This window comes from Scyliorhinus torazame, chromosome 6, assembly GCF_047496885.1.
Source record: "Scyliorhinus torazame isolate Kashiwa2021f chromosome 6, sScyTor2.1, whole genome shotgun sequence".
NCBI classification, from domain to species: domain Eukaryota; kingdom Metazoa; phylum Chordata; class Chondrichthyes; order Carcharhiniformes; family Scyliorhinidae; genus Scyliorhinus; species Scyliorhinus torazame.
In genome coordinates this window covers 45,958,404-45,979,391 of record NC_092712.1, presented here as the reverse complement: position 1 = coordinate 45,979,391, position 20,988 = coordinate 45,958,404, and the positions used below count along the sequence as shown (strand labels likewise).

The 20,988-nt window shown below is 54.1% G+C and overlaps 1 protein-coding gene across 5 annotated transcripts in view; it reads right to left on the bottom strand.

Moving 5' to 3' along the window:
• galnt11 (UDP-N-acetyl-alpha-D-galactosamine:polypeptide N-acetylgalactosaminyltransferase 11 (GalNAc-T11)) overlaps window positions 1–20,988 on the bottom strand; it is a 375,834-nt gene that overhangs the window by 123,729 nt on the left and 231,117 nt on the right. For 3 of the 5 annotated variants that reach the window (XM_072508170.1, XM_072508174.1, XM_072508171.1), the window contains 2 exons: window positions 16,711–17,063; window positions 849–972 (listed from right to left, as the gene is read on the bottom strand). In XM_072508170.1, the coding sequence (XP_072364271.1) occupies window positions 849–972; window positions 16,711–16,993 (407 nt within the window). In that variant the 5' untranslated portion in view covers window positions 16,994–17,063. Of the gene's footprint in view, window positions 1–848; window positions 973–16,710; window positions 17,064–17,208; window positions 17,379–17,655; window positions 17,730–20,988 lie in introns of those variants that run through there. The other 2 variants (XM_072508173.1, XM_072508172.1) reach the window with 2 other exon arrangements.

The window sequence follows — 20,988 nt, the reverse complement described above, 5'->3', positions numbered from 1 at the left end:
AACACCACTAGTTACAGACCTCCATTCGGAAAAACACCCTTCCACTTCTACCCCGTCTTCTATGGCCAAGCCATTTCTGAATCCATCCAGCTAGTTCACCCCTGATCCCATGTGATTTAATCTTTTTGCACCAACTTGCCATGGGGGATCATATCAAATGTTTTGCTAAAGTCCATGTAGACAACATTCACAGCCCTTCCCTCATCAATTATTTTTGTCACCTCCTCAAAAAATTCAAATAAATTAGTGAGGCATGACCTCCCTCGTAGAAAACCATGCTGTCTGTTGCTAATAAGACCTTTCAATTCCAAATGTGCACAGATCCTATCTCTGAGAATCTTTTCCAACAGTTTCACTATCACTGACGTCAAGCTCGCTGGCCTATAATTAATTACTCGGATTATCCTTGCTACACTTCTTAAATAACGGTACAACATTGGCTATCTTCCAAGGGAAGGGATGGCTGAAAACCCTAGCAGAGGGAAAAGAGATGTTTAATAAACAGCAGGAAGAGTTTGAGATGCAGGCTTGCAACCTCAAGGAAGTTATAAAGATGGAAAACTCTGATGAGGGGTTTGAAGTTGATGCCAGCGCAGGTCAACAAAGATTAGAGTGGTAAAGCGAGGAGGAATGTGTATGGTATACCATGCGAGCGCAAGGCTTAGATATGTATTAATGCAGGATGGAGATCAAGAGGCCTGCAAGGAGCACTTTATTAAAATCAAATCTGACAACAATGAAGATGTGGTAACATCTTTGGAATGCAGTCCTAATACACACTGATCGGTGCAAGTGGAAATGTGCAGTGCATCTTTAAATCAGATGATAAATGAAATTTAGGAACTTGCTTTGGATCCCTGGTATCAGGAACATCTCTGCTGGAGCCCAAACGGTTACTGATAAGCACATTGAAAGCGTGTTTCTGGTATCCGGCATTCCGAATTTGTTGATCTACTTCATTGAAAATCATACCTGAAAGAAAAATACTTTCACTGAGATAAGTATATTAGGACATTTACATTAACACATTAGCATGTTTTTACAGGAAACAAATTTCAAAGTCAGAAGATCTACTAAACAGTGCATTTATTTTTGATCAGGTGCCTTTATTAAAATTTCTCTTCATTTTTCTCTCCCAAGATGAGCATTTCTACTGACCAGCTCCTGAGTCTTCAGTGTGGCTTCTCTCTTCCAACTGCTGCTTTGATAATTGATTTCAGAAGTAGAAGACATTGGCTGAAACTGAGAGTTACTCACAATTCCAGGGATTATTTTATTTCTAGACAGCGGAGGAGGCAGAGTCATTTGTGAAGGCTGAAGGACTGAACTGATTTTTGGACTTTGTTTTTCTTCATGGCGTGATTGGGAGGGGAGGGTTTTGGAATATGGTGATTAAATGTTGGGATTTGTTTCCCTTTGTTTAGGGGTCTGTTTTGCTGGGATGTTTGGAGGGACTGAGTGTGGGGGGGTCTTCACATTGATGTTTTTTGGTATTGGACCTGTGGGGGGAGGGGGGGTCTGGCAGGTGCCACCTCGCAAGCTAATGCAGGTTGGCTAGTGAATGGGAGCAAGTGGGGGAGGGGCCATGGGAACCTGTGTGGACAGGTTTTAATGGGCTTGGGAGGTGTGAATGGTGGGGGGATGCAGGGTGAAGTGGTTTTCAGAGGAAGGGTGCTTCTGGGAAGGGGTGGAGGGGTGAGCGGTAGTTGGCTGACAGCGATCAGGGGTAGGATTGGGTCCGCTCGCTGGTCAGGGCCAGTGATCATGACTGACACCATGCCGGGTGCGGGGGGGGGACACGACTCCCAGTCTGTCTAGTAACGTGGTGTGTGCGTGGGTTGGACAGGCCAGTGAAGCGAGCGAGAGTCTTGCATTCGAAGAGCTTGAGAGCTGACGTGGTGCTGCTGCAGGAGACCCATCCTTCACCCTCAGATGGGTCTCCTGCAGCAGCACCACGTTACGGTTAAGGTTGCGTGGGTGTGGTAGTCACCACTAACTGTATATTAGGTGTAGTATGGTAAGGCTCCTGTGCTAGAGGTACAGGGGTAAATCCCTGCCTGCTGGCTCCGCCCAGTAGGGGGCGTACAAATGTGTGTGCTCACCAGAGCTGCTCCCAGAATGAGGCCACACATCTTTGCTCAATAAAGCCTTGATTATTCACTATTCTCGTCTTTGTAGTAATTAATAGTGCATCAATTTATTGAGCGCCAGCGGATTGCAATCCGACGGGCGCCAGCGGATTGCAAACCCGTCGCCACCAGGAGTAGACGGTACAGTGCCCAGGACAGGACCTTCATCAGGTCGGAGGTCCAGCGGCCTCTGAGGGAAGGCATCATTGTGGCTAGAAACTGCCCCTGGAAAGCCCAAGTGGTAGTAGTAAAGACTGGGGAGAAACACAGGATGGTCATTGACTACAGTCAGACCATCAATCGGTACACGCAGCTCGACGCGTACCCCTTCCCACGCATATCTGATATGGTTGCACAGTACCGGGTCTTTTCCACAGTGGACCTGAAATCTGCCTACCACCAGCTCCCCAACCGCAAGGAGGACCGCCAATACACTGCGTTCGAAGAAGATGGCCGCCTCTATCATTTCCTTAGGGTTCCCTTCGGCGTCACTCACGGGGTCTCAGTCTTCCAACGTAAGATGGACCGCATGGTTGACCTGTACGGACTGCGAGCCACCTTCCCGTACCTAGACAACGTCACCATCTGCGGCCACGATCAGCAGGGCCACGGCGCTAACCTTCGCAAATTTCTCCACATTGCCAAACTCCTTAATCTCACGTACAATAAGAAGTGCGTGTTCCGCATCAACCGCTTGGCCATCCTTGGCTATGTTGTGGAAAATGAAGTTCTAGGGCCCGACCCGACCGCATGCGCCCCCTCATGGAACTCCCCCTCCGACACTACCCCAAGGCCCTGAAACGATGCCTGGGGTTTTTCCCCTATTATGACCAGGGGGTCCCTAACTATGCGGACAAGGCCCGCCCACTCATTCACTCCACAGTTTTTCCCGACGGCTGAGGCCCGCCAGGCCTTTAACCGCATCAAGGCGGACATCGCCAAGGCCACGATGCACGCGGTCGACGAGTCCCTCCCCTTCCAGGTCGAGAGCGATGCATCGGACGTAGCTCTGGCCGCCACCCTCAACCAGGCGGGCAGGCCCATGGCCTTCTTCTCCCGCACCCTCCATGCCTCCGAAATTCGGCACTCCTCTATCGAAAAGGAGGCCCAAGCCATTGTGGAAGCTGTGCGGCATTGGAGGCATTACCTGGCCGGCAGGAGATTCACTCTCCTCACTGACCAACGGCCAGTTGCCTTCATATTCAATAATACACAGCGGGGCAAGATCAAAAACGATAAGATTTTGAGGTGGAGGATTGAGCTCTCCACCTGTAATTACGAGATTTTGTATCGCCCCAGGAAGCTCAACGAGCCCCCTGATGCCCTATCCCGAGGTACATGTGCCAGCGCACAAGTGGACCGATTCCGGGCCCTACACGCTGGTCTCTGTCACCCGGGGGTCACCCGGTTCTTCCACTTCATAAAGGCCCGCAACCTGCCCTACTCCATTGCGGAGGCCAGGGCTGTCACCAGAAACTGCCAGGTCTGCGCAGAGTGCAAACCGCACTTCTACCGGCCAGACCGCGCGCACATGGTGAAGGCCTCCCGTCCCTTTGAGCGCTTCATCATGGACTTCAAAGGGCCCCTTCCCTCCACCAACCGAAACACGTACTTCCTGAACGTGGTCGATGAGTACACCCGATTTCCATTCGCCATCCCATGCCCCGATATGACTTCTGCCATGGTCATTAAAGCACGCAACAGCACCTTCGCCCTGTTTGGTTTCCCCGCTTACGTCCACAGCGACCGGGGATACTCCTTTATGAGTGATGAGCTGCGTCAGTTCCTGCTCAGCGAAGGCATTGCCTCGAGCAGGACGACCAGCTACAACCCCCGGGGAAACGGGCAGGTGGAGAGGGAGAATGGGGCAGTCTGGAAGGCCGTCCTGCTGGCCCTACGGTCTAAACATCTCCCGGTCTCCCGCTGGCAGGATGTCCTCCCCCACGTGCTCCAGTCCATCCGATCACTCCTCTGCACTGCAACTAACGAAACCCTTCATGAACGTCTCCTTGTTTTCCCCAGGAGGTCCACCTCCGGGGTTTCGCTCCCAACATGGCAGGCAGCTCCTGGACCCGTCCTCCTTCGCAAACACGTGCGGACCCATACGGCAGACCCGTTGGTCGAAAGAGTACAACTACTGCACGCGAACCCGCAGTACGCCTACGTGGCGCACCATGATAGGCGCCAGGACACAGTCTCCCTCCGGGACCTGTCACCCGCTGGATCCCCACCCACGTCCCACCACCCGACATACACACCCTCCGGTTGCCCCGGTGGCACTCCCCCTCCCCCCAGCGCACCTCACCACAGCCCCCGCCCCAGGAGGATCCGTCCTCCCACTGGTTCCACTCGGGGGCGATGAAGACGAGGACAACACGCTCCCGGAGTCACAGGTGACCAAGGCGGCGCCCGCATCACCACTGGGACCGAGGCGATCACAGCGGAGGATCAAGGCACCCAACCGACTGAACTTGTAAATTTGGCCTGAACTTCTAAATTTTGCCTGACCTTGTTAATTTTCCACCACCCCCGCCGGACTCTTTTTTTAACAGGGGGTGAATGTGGTAGTCATCACTAACTGTATATTAGATGTAGTACGGTAAGGCTACTGTACTAGAGGTACATGGGTAAATCCCTGCCTGCTGGCTCCGCCCAGTAGGCTACCATTCTGGTAGCAGCTACAGAAGGCCACACATCTTTGCTCAATAAACTTTCGATTATTCACTACTCGTTTTTGTAGTAATTGATAGTGCATCAGTGAGTCAGGTGTTTCACTCGGGCTTTGATAGCAGGGCCCAGGGGGCAGCGAAACTGGTGAGTAAGAGAGTGAGGTTTCAGGTGGAGATGCTGGTGGCTGACCAAGGGGGAATGCACGTTGTGTTGACGGATGCTTTGGAGGGAAGGATGGTGGTGTTGGTTGGCGTGTATGCCCTGAATTGGGACGATGTGGGTTTATGAAGAGGATACCATACCGAATTTGTATATTTTCACCGGTGTATTAGGTGTATTCAAGGATCGACTTCCTCATTATGGTGAAGTCTGGGATGAGGGAAGCGGATTACTCAGCGATTTTTATCTTGGACCATGCTCCACATTTGGTGGATGTGGTCATGGAGAAGGGGCTGGCACAGAGGCCAGCGTGGAGGTTGGATGTGGGGCTACTGGCGGATCCATATTTTTGTGTAAAGATTGGAAAGGTGATTGATGACTACATGGGGTTTAACAGGGACGGGGTGGTCTCGCTGTCAGCGGTGTGGGAGGCACTGAAGGCGGTAGCAAAGGGCAAGATCATCTCATTTAAGGCTCAATTTCTCAGGGAGGCAAGAGAGGAGCAGCCGCGGTTGGTGGAGGAATTCTGGAGGTTGATGGGAAGTATGCAGAGGATCCCACTCCAGAAGTCCTGGTGAGGAGGAAGGAATTGCAGGCACGGTTTGACCTTCTGTCCACAGGGAAGGCGGTTCAGCAGTTCAGGAGGGCGAAGGGGGTAGTGTATGAATATGGGAGAAGGCCAGTCATTTGCTGGTGGGCCAATTCCACCGGCGGGCTGCTGCACAAGAGATTGTTCGGGCCCGGAATGGGGCAGGGGAGTTGATGGTGGCAGGTGAACAAGGCATTTAAGGAGCTTTATAAAAAGTTGTATAGGTTGGAGCCCCCAGGGGACGAGTCGGATATGAATTTTTTTTTGGGGGGGGGGAGGTTTGGAGTAACCGAGGGTAGGAGAGCAAGAGAGGGCAGGGCTGGAAGAGCCAGTGGGGATGGAGGAGGTTCAGGCAGCGATACGGAATATGCAAACGGGCACAGCACGTTGGTTTCACAGTAGAGTTTTATAAAAGGTTTCTGGATAGACTGGCGCTGCTGTTGGTGGGAACGTTGAAAGGTGCTGTGGCTAAGGGGGGTACCCCCAGGTACGATGGGACAGGCATCCATCTCGTTGTTGTTAAAAAAGGATAAGGACCGGCAGAGTGTGGGTCGTAATAATAATAATAATCTTCATTAGTCTACACGTAGGTTTACATTAACACTGCAATAAAGTTACTGTGAAAATCCCCCAGTCACCACACTCCGGTGCCTTTCGGGTACACTGAGGGAAAATTCAGAATGTCCAATCCCACTGAGCTACTGTGGCGTCCACTGATCTACCGTGCAGTCCACTGAGCTACCGTGCTGCCCACTGAGCTACCGTGCCGCCCACTGAGCTACCGTGCCGCCCACTGAGCTACCGTGCCGCCCACTGAGCTACCGTGATGTCCACTGAGCTACCGTGATGTCCACTGAGCTACCGTGCGGCCCACTGAGCTTCCGTGCCGTCCACTGAGCTTCCGTGCCGTCCACTGAGCTTCCGTGCCGCCCACTGAGCTACCGTGCTGCCCACTGAGCTACCCTGCTGCCCACTGAGCTACCGTGCTGCCCACTGAGCTACCGTGCAGCCCACTGAGCTACCGTGCCGCCCACTGAGCTACCGTGCCGCCCACTGAGCTACCGTGCCGCCCACTGAACTACCGTGCTGTCCACTGAGCTACCGTGCGGCCCACTGTGCTACCGTGCTGTCCACTGAGCTACCCTGCTGTCCACTGAGCTACCGTGCTGCCCACTGAGCTACCGTGCGGTCCACTAAGCTACCGTGCCGTCCACTGAGCTACCGTGCCGCCCACTGAGCTACCGTGCTGTCCACTGAGCTACCGTGCTGCCCACTGAGCTACCCTGCTGCCCACTGAGCTACCGTGCTGCCCACTGAGCGACCGTGCTGCCCACTGAGCTACCGTGCTGCCCACTGAGCTACCGTGCTGCCTACTGAGCTACCGTGCCGCCCACTGAGCTACCGTGCCGCCCACTGAGCTACCGTGCCGCCCACTGAGCTACCGTGCCGCCCACTGAGCTACCACGCCGTCCACTGAGCTACCGTGCTGTCCACTGAGCTACCCTGCTGTCCACTGAGCTACCGTGCTGCCCACTGAGCTACCGTGCCGCCCATTGAGCTACCGTGCTGCCCATTGAGCTACTGTGCCGCCCACTGAGCTACCGTGCCACCCACTGAGCTACCGTGCCGCCCACTGAGCTACCGTGCTGCCCACTGAGCTACCGTGCTGCCCACTGAGCTACCGTGCTGTCCACTGAGCTACCGTGCTGTCCACTGAGCTACCGTGCTGCCCATTGAGCTACAGTGTGCTGCCCACTGAGCTACCGTGCTGCCCACTGAGCTACCGTGCTGCCCACTGAGCTACCGTGCTGCCCACTGAGCTACCGTGCTGTCCACTGAGCTACCGTTCCGCCCACTGAGCTACCGTGCTGCCCACTGAGTTACTGTGCCATCCACTGAGCTACCGTGCAGCCCACTGAGCTACCGTGCCGTCCACTGAGCTAACGTGCTGCCCACTGAGCTACCGTGCTGCCCACTGAGCTACCGTGCTGCCCATTGAACTACCGTGACGCCCACTGAGCTACCGTGCCGCCCATTGAGCTACCGTGCCGCCCACTGAGCTACCGTGCCGCCCACTGAGCTACCGTGCTGCCCACTGAGCTACCGTGCTGCCCACTGAGCTACCGTGCTGCCCACTGAGCTACCGTGCTGCCCACTGAGCTACCGTGCTGCCCACTGAGCTACCGTTCCGCCCACTGAGCTACAGTGCTGCCCACTGAGCTACCGTGCTGCCCACTGAGTTACCGTGCCATCCACTGAGCTACCGTGCAGCCCACTGAGCTACCGTGCCGTCCACTGAGCTACCGTGCCGTCCAATGCGCTACCGTGCCGTCCAATGCGCTACCGTGCTTTCCACTGAGCTACCGTGCTGCCCATTGAACTACCGTGCTGCCCACTGAGCTACCGTGCTGCCCATTGAACTACCATGCCGCCCACTGAGCTACCGTGCTGCCCATTGAACTACCGTGCTGTCCACTGAGCTACCGTGCTGTCCACTGAGCTACCGTGCTGCCCATTGAACTACCGTGCTGCCCACTGAGCTTCCGTGCCGCCCACTGAGCTACCGTGCTGCCCATTGAACTACCATGCCGCCCACTGAGCTACTGTGCTGCCCATTGAACTACCGTGCTGTCCACTGAGCTACCGTGCTGCCCACTGAGCTACCGTGCTGTCCACTGAGCTACCGTGCTGCCCACTGAACTACAGTGTGCTGCCCACTGAGCTACCGTGCTGCCCACTGAGCTACCGTGCTGCCCACTGAGCTACCGTGCTGTCCACTGAGCTACCGTGCTGCCCATTGAACTACAGTGTGCTGCCCACTGAGCTACCGTGCTGCCCACTGAGCTACCGTGCTGCCCACTGAGCTACCGTGCTGCCCATTGAGCTACCGTGCAGCCCACTGAGCTACCGTGCCGCCCACTGAGCAATCGCGCCGCCCACTGAGCTACCGTGCTGTCCACTGAGCTACCGTGCCGCCCACTGAGCTACCGTGCTTTCCATTGAACTACCGTGCCGTCCACTGAGCAATCGCGCCGTCCACTGAGCTACCGTGCCGTCCACTGAGCTACCGTGCTGCCCACTGAGCTACCGTGCTGCCCATTGAGCTTCCGTGCCGCCCACTGAGCTACCATGCTGCCCATTGAACTACCGTGCCGCCCACTGAGCTACCGTACCGCCCATTGAGCTACCGTGCCGCCCACTGAGCTACCGTGCCGCCCACTGAGCTACCGTGCTGCCCACTGAGCTACCGTGCTGATCACTGAGCTACCGTGCTGCCTACTGAGCTACCGTGCTGTCCACTGAGCTACCGTTCCGCCCACTGAGCTACAGTGCTGCCCGCTGAGTTACCGTGCAGCCCACTGAGCTACCGTGCCGTCCACTGAGCTACCGTGCCGTCCACTGAGCTACCGTGCCGTCCAATGCGCTACCGTGCCGTCCAATGCGCTACCGTGCTTTCCACTGAGCTACCGTGCTGCCCATTGAACTACCGTGCTGCCCACTGAGCTTCCGTGCCGCCCACTGAGCTACCGTGCTGCCCATTGAACTACCGTTCTGTCCACTGAGCTACCGTGCTGCCCACTGAGCTGCCGTGCTGTCCACTGAGCTACCGTGCTGTCCACTGAGCTACCGTGCTGCCCATTGAACTATCATGCCGCCCACTGAGCTACCGTGCTGCCCATTGAACTACCGTGCTGGCCACTGAGCTACCGTGCTGCCCACTGAGCTACCGTGCTGTCCACTGAGCTACCGTGCTGCCCATTGAACTACAGTGTGCTGCCCACTCAGCTACCGTGCTGCCCACTGAGCTACCGTGCTGCCCACTGAGCTACCGTGCTGCCCATTGAGCTACCGTGCAGCCCACTGAGCTACCGTGCCGCCCACTGAGCTACCGTGCTGTCCACTGAGCTACCGTGTTGCCCATTGAACTACCGTGCCGCCCACTGAGCTACCGTGCTTTCCATTGAACTACCGTGCCGTCCACTGAGCTACCGTGCTGCCCACTGAGCTACCGTGCTGCCCACTGAGCTTCCGTGCCGCCCACTGAGCTACCGTGCTGCCCATTGAACTACCATGCCACCCACTGAGCTACCGTGCTGCCCATTGAACTACCGTGCTGTCCACGGAACTACCGTGCCGTCCACTGAGCTACCGTGTTGCCCACTGAGCAATCGCGCCGCCCACTGAGCTACCGTGCCATCCACTGAGCTACCGTGCTGCCCACTGAGCAATCGCGCCACCCACTGAGCTACCGTGCTGCCCATTGAACAACCGTGCTGTCCACTGAGCTACCATGGTGCCCACTGAGCTACCGTGCTGCCCATTGAACTACCGTGCTGTCCACGGAACTACCGTGCCGTCCACTGAGCTACCGTGTTGCCCACTGAGCAATCGCGCCGCCCACTGAGCTACCGTGCTGTCCACTGAGCTACCGTGCCGTCCACTGAGCTACCGTGCTGCCCATTGAACAACCGTGCTGTCCACTGAGCTACCATGGTGCCCACTGAGCTACCGTGCTGCCCACTGAGCTACCGTGCTGTCCACTGAGCTACCGTGCCGCCCACTGAGCTACCGTGCTGCCCACTGAGCTACCGTGCTGCCCACTGAGCGTCCGTGCCGCCCACTGAGCTTCCGTGCTGCCCATTGAACTACCATACCGCCCACTGAGCTACCGTGCTGCCCATTGAACTACCGTGCTGTCCACTGAGCTACCGTGCTGCCCACTGAGTTACCGTGCTGCCCACTGAGCTTCCGTGCCGCCCACTGAGCTTCCGTGCCGCCCATTGAACTACCGTGCCGCCCACTGAGCTACCGTGCTGTCCACTGAGCTACCATGGTGCCCACTGAGCTACCGTGCTGCCCACTGAGCTACCGTGCTGCCCACTGAGCTACCGTGCTGCCCACTGAGCTACCGTGCCACCCACTGAGCTACCGTGCTGCCCACTGAGCTACCGTGCGGCCCATTGAACTACCGTGCCGTCCAATGAGCAATCGCGCCGCCCACTGAGCTACCGTGCCGCCCACTGAGCTACCGTGCCATCCACTGAGCTACCGTGCTGCCCACTGAGCAATCGCGCCACCCACTGAGCTACCGTGCTGCCCATTGAACAACCGTGCTGTCCACTGAGCTACCATGGTGCCCACTGAGCTACCGTGCTGCCCATTGAACTACCGTGCTGTCCACGGAACTACCGTGCCGTCCACTGAGCTACCGTGTTGCCCACTGAGCAATCGCGCCGCCCACTGAGCTACCGTGCTGTCCACTGAGCTACCGTGCCGTCCACTGAGCTACCGTGCTGCCCATTGAACAACCGTGCTGTCCACTGAGCTACCATGGTGCCCACTGAGCTACCGTGCTGCCCACTGAGCTACCGTGCTGTCCACTGAGCTACCGTGCCGCCCACTGAGCTACCGTGCTGCCCACTGAGCTACCGTGCTGCCCACTGAGCGTCCGTGCCGCCCACTGAGCTTCCGTGCTGCCCATTGAACTACCATACCGCCCACTGAGCTACCGTGCTGCCCATTGAACTACCGTGCTGTCCACTGAGCTACCGTGCTGCCCACTGAGTTACCGTGCTGCCCACTGAGCTTCCGTGCCGCCCACTGAGCTTCCGTGCCGCCCATTGAACTACCGTGCCGCCCACTGAGCTACCGTGCTGTCCACTGAGCTACCATGGTGCCCACTGAGCTACCGTGCTGCCCACTGAGCTACCGTGCTGCCCACTGAGCTACCGTGCTGCCCACTGAGCTACCGTGCCACCCACTGAGCTACCGTGCTGCCCACTGAGCTACCGTGCGGCCCATTGAACTACCGTGCCGTCCAATGAGCAATCGCGCCGCCCACTGAGCTACCGTGCCGCCCACTGAGCTACCGTGCCGTCCACTGAGCTACCCTGTTGCCCACTGAGCTACCGTGCCGTCCACTGAGCTACCGTGCTGTCCACTGAGCTACCGTGCTGCCCACTGAGCTACCGTGCTGCCCACTGAGCTACCGTGCTGCCCACTGAGCTACCGTGCCGTCCACTGAGCTACCGTGTTGCCCACTGAGCAATCGCGCCACCCACTGAGCTACCGTGCTGCCCACTGAGCTACCGTGCCGCCCACTGAGCTACCGTGCCGCCCACTGAGCTACCGTGCTGCCCACTGAGCTACCGTGCCGCCCACTGAGCTACCGTGCCGCCCACTGAGCTACCGTGCTGCCCACTGAGCTACCGTGCCGTCCACTGAGCTACCGTGCCGTCCACTGAGCTACCGTGCTGCCCACTGAGCTACCGTGCTGCCACTGAGCTACCGTGCTGCCACTGAGCTACCGTGCTGCCCACTGAGCTACCGTGCTGCCCACTGAGCTACCGTGCTGCCACTGAGCTACCGTGCTGCCCACTGAGTTACCGTGCTGTCCACTGAGCTACCGTGCTGCCCACTGAGCTACCGTGCTGTCCACTGAGCTACCATGGTGCCCACTGAGCTACCGTGCTGCCCACTGAGCTACTGTGCCGTCCACTGAGCTACCGTGCCGCCCACTGAGCTACCGTGCTGCCCACTGAGCTACCGTGCTGCCCACTGAGCGTCCGTGCCGCCCACTGAGCTTCCGTGCTGCCCATTGAACTACCATACCGCCCACTGAGCTACCGTGCTGCCCATTGAACTACCGTGCTGTCCACTGAGCTACCGTGCTGCCCACTGAGCTACCATGCTGCCCACTAAGCTTCCGTGCCGCCCACTGAGCTACCGTGCCGCCCATTGAACTACCGTGCCGCCCACTGAGCTACCGTGCTGTCCACTGAGCTACCATGGTGCCCACTGAGCTACCGTGCTGCCCACTGAGCTACCGTGCTGCCCACTGAGCTACCGTGCCGCCCACTGAGCTACCGTGCTGCCCACTGAGCTACCGTGCGGCCCATTGAGCTACCGTGCCGTCCAATGAGCAATCGCGCCGCCCACTGAGCTACCGTGCCGCCCACTGAGCTACCGTGCTGCACATTGAACTACCGTGCCGTCCACTGAGCTACCCTGTTGCCCACTGAGCTACCGTGCCGTCCACTGAGCTACCATGCTGTCCACTGAGCTACCGTGCTGCCCACTGAACTACCGTGCTGCCCACTGAGCTACCGTGCTGCCCACTGAGCTACCGTGCCGTCCACTGAGCTACCGTGTTGCCCACTGAGCAATCGCGCCACCCACTGAGCTACCGTGCTGCCCACTGAGCTACCGTGCCGCCCACTGAGCTACCGTGCCGCCCACTGCGCTACCGTGCTGCCCACTGAGCTACCGTGCCGCCCACTGAGCTACCGTGCCGCCCACTGAGCTACCGTGCCGCCCACTGAGCTACCGTGCTGCCCACTGAGCTACCGTGCTGCCCACTGAGCTACCGTGCCGTCCACTGAGCTACCGTGCTGCCACTGAGCTACCGTGCTGCCCACTGAGCTACCGTGCTGTCCACTGAGCTACCGTGCTGCCCACTGAGCTACCGTGCCGCCCACAGAGCTACCGTGCTGCCCACTGAGCTACCGTGCCGTCCACTGAGCTACCGTGCCGTCCCCTGAGCTACCGTGCTGCCCCCTGAGCTACCGTGCTGCCCCCTGAGCTACTGTGCTGCCCACTGTGCTACCGGGCTGCCACTGAGCTACCGTGCCGCCCACTGAGCTACCGTGCCGCCCACTGAGCTACCGGGCTGCCCACTGAGCTACTGTGCTGCCCACTGAGCTACCGTGCTGCCCACTGAGCTACTGTGCTGCCCACTGAGCTAACGTGCCGCCCACTGAGCTACCGTGCCGCCCATTGAGCTACCGTGCCGCCCTTGTTTCTTATTTCTGGAAGGCCAGTTCGCGGCATGGGAGGAGTTGATGGGAGAAGTTTGGGATTCCGCAGGGGGGGATGGGGGGGGCATCTCGGCGGTTTATGGGAAGATGGTCGATGAGGATAGGGTGTCGGAGGGGATCAAGGCAGAGTGGGAGGAGGAGCTGGGCATAGTGCTGGAGGAAGGGTTGTGGCAGGAGGTGAACACCTCAACCTCGTGCGCCCCTCCCCACCATTTTTGTGAACAGTGTGGGAGGGGTCCGGCCAATCATGTACATATCTTCTGGTCCTGCCCAAAGTTGGAGAAATTTTGGGGGTCTATTTTCAGCACCATGTCGCTGATCTTGCACTTGGATTTGGAGCCCTGTCCCGAGAGGGGCATCTTTGGGGTGTTGGAATGCCGGAGCTGCAGGCAGGAGCGGAGGCAGATGCTTAGCCTTTGCCTTGCCGATTGCTCGCAGGCGGGTCCAGTTGGGGTTTTTTTTTTGTTGTTTTGCTTTGTTGGGTTGTATGTTTAACATGTTCAAAAAAATCAAATAAAAATATATTTTTTGAAAACTATGAGAGTCTGGGTTCTCCGCACCCCGACATCGAAATCGCGGCCGGCAACGGGGCGGACAATCCAGTTTGACGCTGAAATCGGTCCGGCGCCGGTTCACCGATTCTCCAGGCACCGAAACGCAGCGTCACCGGGGAGTACAACGCGCCGCATGGGGCCATTGCCAGAGGCCCGCTCCGACATCCTCCGCCCCTGACCGGCCGAAGTCCAACAGCGTAGAACTAACCTGATCCAGCCGGGTTAGTCGCGTGGCGGCTGCGGACCAGTCTGCGGCCGCCCTGGTCAGGCGGATCGGAGGTCGGGGGGGGCCTTATATGCGGCCGGGGAATTATTGTGCGTTTTTGAGGGTCGGGCGCGCAGCCGATCGGGGGTGGGGCTCCTTTGTGAGTCTACCTCCACGGTCCAGGTCCGCCATGGAGCACGGCGCGGCCGCAGGAGTAGCCATGTGCATTTGCGATCTCTGACCCGGAAGTGCGGGGGCCCATATCTGCAACAAAAGCTGTGAGATTTACTCCGGGTCCCTGCTAGCCCCCTGCAGGGTTGGGAATTTGTGTCCCTTTAATGCAGGATATTTAGGAGTAAAACTCCACCGTTTTGACGCCAGCGCGGGGACATGGTCCTAAAAACGGAGAATCCAGCCCATGGGTTTTCAAAGTAAATACCCCCTGATATTGAGAAAAGGGCAAAACGTGCAGAACTCTAGTGGGAGCCAACTCATGCATGTCTTCCCCCTATACAACGTCACCAGAAGTCCATTTATTATCTCTAATTATGATACACAGAATATGACAGATGTAATGCAGAGCTGGACTTCGTGTCTATTCAATCAATAAGAAAGACTCACGTTTATGAAGCACTTTTCATGACCACCTGACATCTCAAAGCACTTTACAACTAATTAAGTACTTTTTGTAGTGCAGTCACTGTTATACTGTAGGGAACGCGACTGGCAATTTGCACACAGCTGGCTGCACAAACAGCAATGTGATAATGACCAGTTAACGTTTTTGAGATATTAACTGAGGCAGGACTCTGGAGATAATGCTCCCGTTCTTCTACAAATAGTGCCCTGGGATCTTATGTCCACTTGAGAGTGCAAACAGGGCTTTGGATTAACTTCTCATTTTAAAGACGCCACTTCCAACAGTGCAGCACTCCCTCTGAACTGTACTGCAGTGTCAGCCTTGATTTCTGTGTTCAGGCCCTGGGATGGGACTTGAATCTTGTGACTCAGAGGCGAGAATGCTACCAAAAGAGCCGCAGCGGTCATGGAATTAGCAGAAAATCTATTGCAGATTAAATAGCATAAGGCTCTTTATAGAAAAGTAAGCTCTCTACCATATCAAAATATTATTTTATCAACATTTTTTATCTAGTACATGTTTTCCCTATAATCTGTAGATCTTACTGTTGTAATTACAAACCTGCCTAACTAATCTTGACAGAAAGCAGTTTTTGAAAGTACATTTGCGGATGAATGAATATACCATTTTAAAAGGATTACTTATTATAACACAGCTGAAAACCTTAAAATAAGTCATCCCTGGAAAACTACAAAATTTTAACCCTGCAACAACTGGACTGTTCAAATGTTTACAGTAATATCAACAAGCTTCATCTTCCTCAGCAATTCGCCAAAAACAAAATGTCATCTCAAACTTTAGTTTCCAGAGGAGGAACTTTATTTTCCCTCAGCCTCGTGACTCTTAGTCGTTCAAAGTTGTCTAAGAACTGTATTTCACATAACGTGACTTGCACCATGACATTTTATTTCAAGGTGGGAAATCAGGATCTTTGAATGTTACTGAGTGTGTATGAAATTCGGTGTTTCTGGGAGTTAACAAATTTATTTGAACCTTTCCATTAAATACATCCATAAAGGGCTGCAAAGGCGTCACATTATTTCTGTTAAGTTTGCAGGGCTATCATTTTAGGTGGAATGTTTGCTAATCATTCGAAATGTGATCTTCAAAGGCAAAAGACAATGGGATAAGAATGAATCAAAGCCCGTCGCGGGGTCCATCTCCTTGCCCGCCAGAAGTAGTGTGCGGCCGAATTGGAAGCACAAGGCCATCGGGCATTTAGTCCCCAACTGCACTGTCAGGTGAGTTGGAGGTGGACAGGGCAGCTCGACACATGAGAAAAATCACTTTCGGGATGCTAACAACTACCCTCAAGTCTCAGGATGGGGTTGGGAGGTGGATCAGACATGGGGGGAGGGGGAAACCACCAAGATTGTGAAGTCAAGAGGATTGGGGAAGCAGTCCTGATCCTCCTGGCTCCACAGAGAGGCTTTCCCTGAAAAACGTACTCCTTGTTGATTTGTACTTGGAAGCACTTTATAAATACTTTAATTTAGAAAGTTGACGGTAAAGTCGCCATGGTCCTAGCTACTGACAGAGAGGCTGAAGCTACTTTCCCCTTTGAGGGGGAAAGCTGACTGGTGGTGATTTAACCTGAGGATCACCATACCTCAGGCGAGGGGCAAGGTTGAGAAGGCGGGCTTTCATGAATAACCTCACGGGTACGGGCTTTGAATCCGCGTTGCTAGTCTTGCTTTGAATCACGAACCAGCTGTCTAGCCGAGTGAGTTAAACCATATCGGGTGAGGTTATTCATGAAGGCCCCGCATTCTCAACCTTGGCCCTTGCCTGAGGTGTGGTGATCCTCAGGTTAAATTACCACCAGTCAGCTCTCCCCCTCACAGGGGAAAGCAGCCTATGGTTATCTGGGACTACGGTGACTTTACCCTTCAGAAAAGTAACAAACCAAATACTACAATTCCAACCAAGTGGTAACAGGCAACTCACCTAGTTCTGAAGACAGTGCCAATTTGTTCTCAGACATTTTAGGCATGTGTTTCATAAACTGGTCGCTTGCGCTGCCAAGGTGCTGGGATTCAAGCAGTCGTTTGGGGTCTTTAGTAAGTCGGGGTTGGAATCTCCACTGTACCCGCTGGCTCCCCGGGTAGGGTGCATTGCTGAAAGTGTAGCCTTCGTTGTTCAAGTTGAAATAGATGAACAGGAGTAGTGACCAGGTCGCGGATGTGAAGAGGCACCCATAGCAGAAGTAGCGTAGCGTGACACTGCCCATGGTATCCCTAGCATTGTTAGAGGCCCATTTTCATTCCTCTGAACCAACACACAAAGCCAAGCCGATTCGCCTGATGGAGAAGAGAACAGTTAGTAGCTCCCCATACATCAACCACTGCAGGAAAATTATTTTGGGACTAATCATCTGACATTACAAAAACAATAAATTCCAATACAAAAGATGAAGCACCGTCAATATGAAAATAAGGATAGTACCTGCTTAAAATAGGAAGTAAAAGTAAAGTTGCCATAGTCCCAGATGCTTTCCCCTTTGAGGGGGAGAGCTGACTGGCGGTGGTTTAACCTGAGGGTCACCACACCTCAGGCGAGGGGCAAGGTTGAGAAGGCGGGCCTTCGTGAATAACCACAGCCAGCACGGGAATTGAACCCACGCTGTTGGCCTCACTCTGCACCATGAACCATCTGTCCAGCCAACTGAACTAAACCGGCCCCCTGACAATACATTATTGTAAATAATGTAAAATACATTATCAATAACAACTTGGATTTATACAGCATCATTAACAGAGTGAAGTTCTTAAATTAACACTGTAGAATGATATGTGGGTGTGGCAAAAGCAATTTGAATACATTTATACTGAGAACAAAATTGTGAATATCAAAAGCCTTGTTAATGATCCTATCTTGCCGCAACAATCTAACCTTTATGTCTGAGTGTGGAGAGCTCAATCCACGCAGAACACCCCATTCGAGTACCGAGATGGTTACTGAACAAAGTTCATTGGAAAGAGGATTAGCGTAGAAAGGATCAATTATTAACAGCATTTTCTGATGAAAATGGCAATTATTCAACTTCAGGCATCTATAACACATGGACTCAGATATAGCACAGGTTTTTCTCCACTCACCACCTCCAAGCTCGGTGGAAACAATGGGAAAATCAGGCAGTGAAACTCACCATCCCCATTTAGCACTGGTTTAGCACGTGGGCTAAATAGCTGGCTTGTTAAGCAGGCCAAGGCCAGCAGCGCAGATTCAATTCCCGTACCATCCTCCCCGAACAGGCGCCAGAATTCGGCGACTAGGGCTTTTCACAGTAACTTCATTTGAAGCCTACTTGTGACAATAAGCGATTTTCATTCCTGCTGCAAGCTCCATTTTTAACCCATTTCCCCTGAGACAAAGGTTACCAGCTAGCACCCTTGCCCCATAATCCCACAGCCTCACTACCCCAGTCCCCCAGCCTGTGCAAATGATGCCAGGGGAGGCAGGGTTTGGTAACCTGTCCACCATTGATTACACTGACTTTGGGGTAACTTCCAGGACAGGAGTGCTGCATTGCTTTGTCTCTTGTGCCAGGTCCTGCATTGGTAAGGAGCCCAAGAAATTGCACCAAGTCACAGTGAGCAGACGTTACACCCTAATCCTAGCCTATTCATTGATCTGTTCACTAGTTCAAAGAGGCAAGTCATAGCACACCTTTAGTATTGAAATGAGGCATACTGTTTTACACAATCCTGTTGCTATATTATGCAAGATAGAACTGAAAGCAAGCAAACAGAGGAAATTGCATTCTATATTTGTAACCCTACATATCTCTGGTTTTGACTCCATCAGCCTCAGGAAGATGTGCAGCTTGACTGAACTCCGTAATCTTCCTCCACCTGCTCTTACCAAACTCACATTCTTTTATTTATATGTTGCATGTGAAACAGTGAAAGCAGCATGCAACAGGGCTAAGTGATTTAGGAGACCGGGTTTGTAGTCCCTAAAATTTCCAAGAATGAGAGGTGACTTTATTGAAACTTAAGTTTTTACTGAGCATGACCATATAGGTGCAGATGTTTCCCCTGGTTGGTGAGCCTAAAACCAGGGGACACAATCTCAGGATAATGAATAGGCCATTTAAGGCAGAGACTAGGAGGAATGTCTTCACTCAGAGGGTGGAGAATCTTTGGAATTCTCTACCCCAGTCTTCCAAACTTTTTTCCCCAGGACCCACTTTTACCAATCGGCGGACCTTCGGGACCCACGCTGGCCGACATATGTGATCCATGCCACCCGACCTTAGTGACCCATGCCGGCCGATCTTCACGACACATTATTATTGCTTACCATTAATGCCGCAGTTGAGCCTGCTTGGTCTTCACGATCTCACTTGCTTTGTCATTCAATGTTACATATATGCTAAGAACTTCAGATGACAATTTAAGTTCTTGCTGAATCCCTTGACATAAATCAAGAGGTTTGTCCTCGAACTTGCCATGCTTAGTCCTCAAATGCCTTTGAAGATTTGAAGGTTTTAAACTTTAATTTACCAGTACTTCCTTGCATACTGCATACATGGACTTTGCATCCTGATTTGCATTGGCACAATTAAAGCCATACCTCAAGAAATTATCTTTCTATTGCTTTGTTCCTGATTTCAATTTCATTTTCTTTTTAAAATATGTTTTATTGAAATTTTTTCGATCAAAATTTTTTCCCCTTACAGAACAAACATAACAGAAAAGAAAGTTTAACAATAAACAAATGGCTAATCAACATGGTAATCTAATCATTTAACATAAACTAAAACTTCCACCCCCCCCCCCACCCTCCCCCCTGGGTTGCTGCTGCTGGTCATCTATCTTCCCTCTAACGTTCCTCTAGGTAGTCGAGGAATGGCTGCCACCGCCTGGTGAACCCTTGAGCCGATCCTCTCAGGGCAAACTTTATCCGCTCCAGTTTTATGAACCCCGCCATATCGTTTACCCAGGCCTCCAGTCCGGGGGGTTTCGCCTCCTTCCACAGGAGTAGAATCCTACGCCGGGCTACTAGGGACGCAAAGGCCACAACGTCGGCCTCTCTCGCCTCCTGCACTCCTGGCTCATCCGCAACTCCAAATAGAGCTAGCCCCCAGCCTGGTTTGACCTGGGCCTTCACCACCTTCGAAATCACTCCCGAGACTCCCTTCCAATACCCCTCCAGTGCCGGACATGACCAAAACATATGTGCGTGGTTTGCCGGGCTTCCGCCGCACTTCCCACACTTGTCCTCCACTCCAAAGAACCTGCTCAGTCTTGCTCCCGTTATGTGTGCTCTATGTAGCACCTTGAATTGAATCAGGCTAAGCCTGGCGCATGAGGAAGAGGAATTTACCCTGCTTAGGGCATCAGCCCACATACTCTCCTCTATCTCCTCCCCTAGCTCTTCTTCCCACTTTCCTTTTAGTTTGCCCATCAACTCCTCCCCCTCTTCCCTCATCTCTCGGTATATCTCTGACACCTTGCCCTCTCCGACCCACACCCCCGAAAGCACTCTGTCCTGAATCCCCTGTACCGGGAGCAGCGGAAATTCCCTCACCTGTTGTCTAGTGAACGCACTCACCTGCATATATTTAAGGAAGTTTCCCCGGGGCAACTTATACTTTTCCTCCAATGCTCCCAAGCTCGCAAACGTCCCATCTATAAATAAATCTCCCACCCTCCTAATTCCCAACTGGTGCCAGCTCTGAAATCCTCCATCCATTCTTCCTGGGGCAAACCTATGGTTGTTCCATTGTCCCCAGATATTCAATGTTGCCGCCACCACCGGTTTCGTGGTAAACCTTTTTGGTGAGAACGGTAGCCGCGCCGTCACCAGCGCCTCTCAGCTCGTCCCTTGACAGGACTTTCTCTCCAGTCTTTTCCACGCCGCTCCCTCTCCCTCCATCATCCATTTACGAATCATCGCCACATTGGCGGCCCAATAGTAGTCACCCAAATTCGGTAGCGCCAATCCTCCTCTGTCCCTGCTACGTTGTAGGAACCCCCTCCTTACCCTCGGGACTTTCCCTGCCCACACGAAGCTCGTGATGCTCCTGTTTATTTTTTTGAAAAAGGTCTTAGTGATTAGTATAGGGAGACATTGAAATACAAATAAGAACCTCGGGAGGACCATCATCTTAATTGCCTGCACTCTGCCCGCCAACGACAGAGGCTGCATGTCCCACCTCTTGAAGTCCTCCTCCATTTGTTCTACCAATCGTGTCAGATTAAGTCTGTGCAAGGTTCC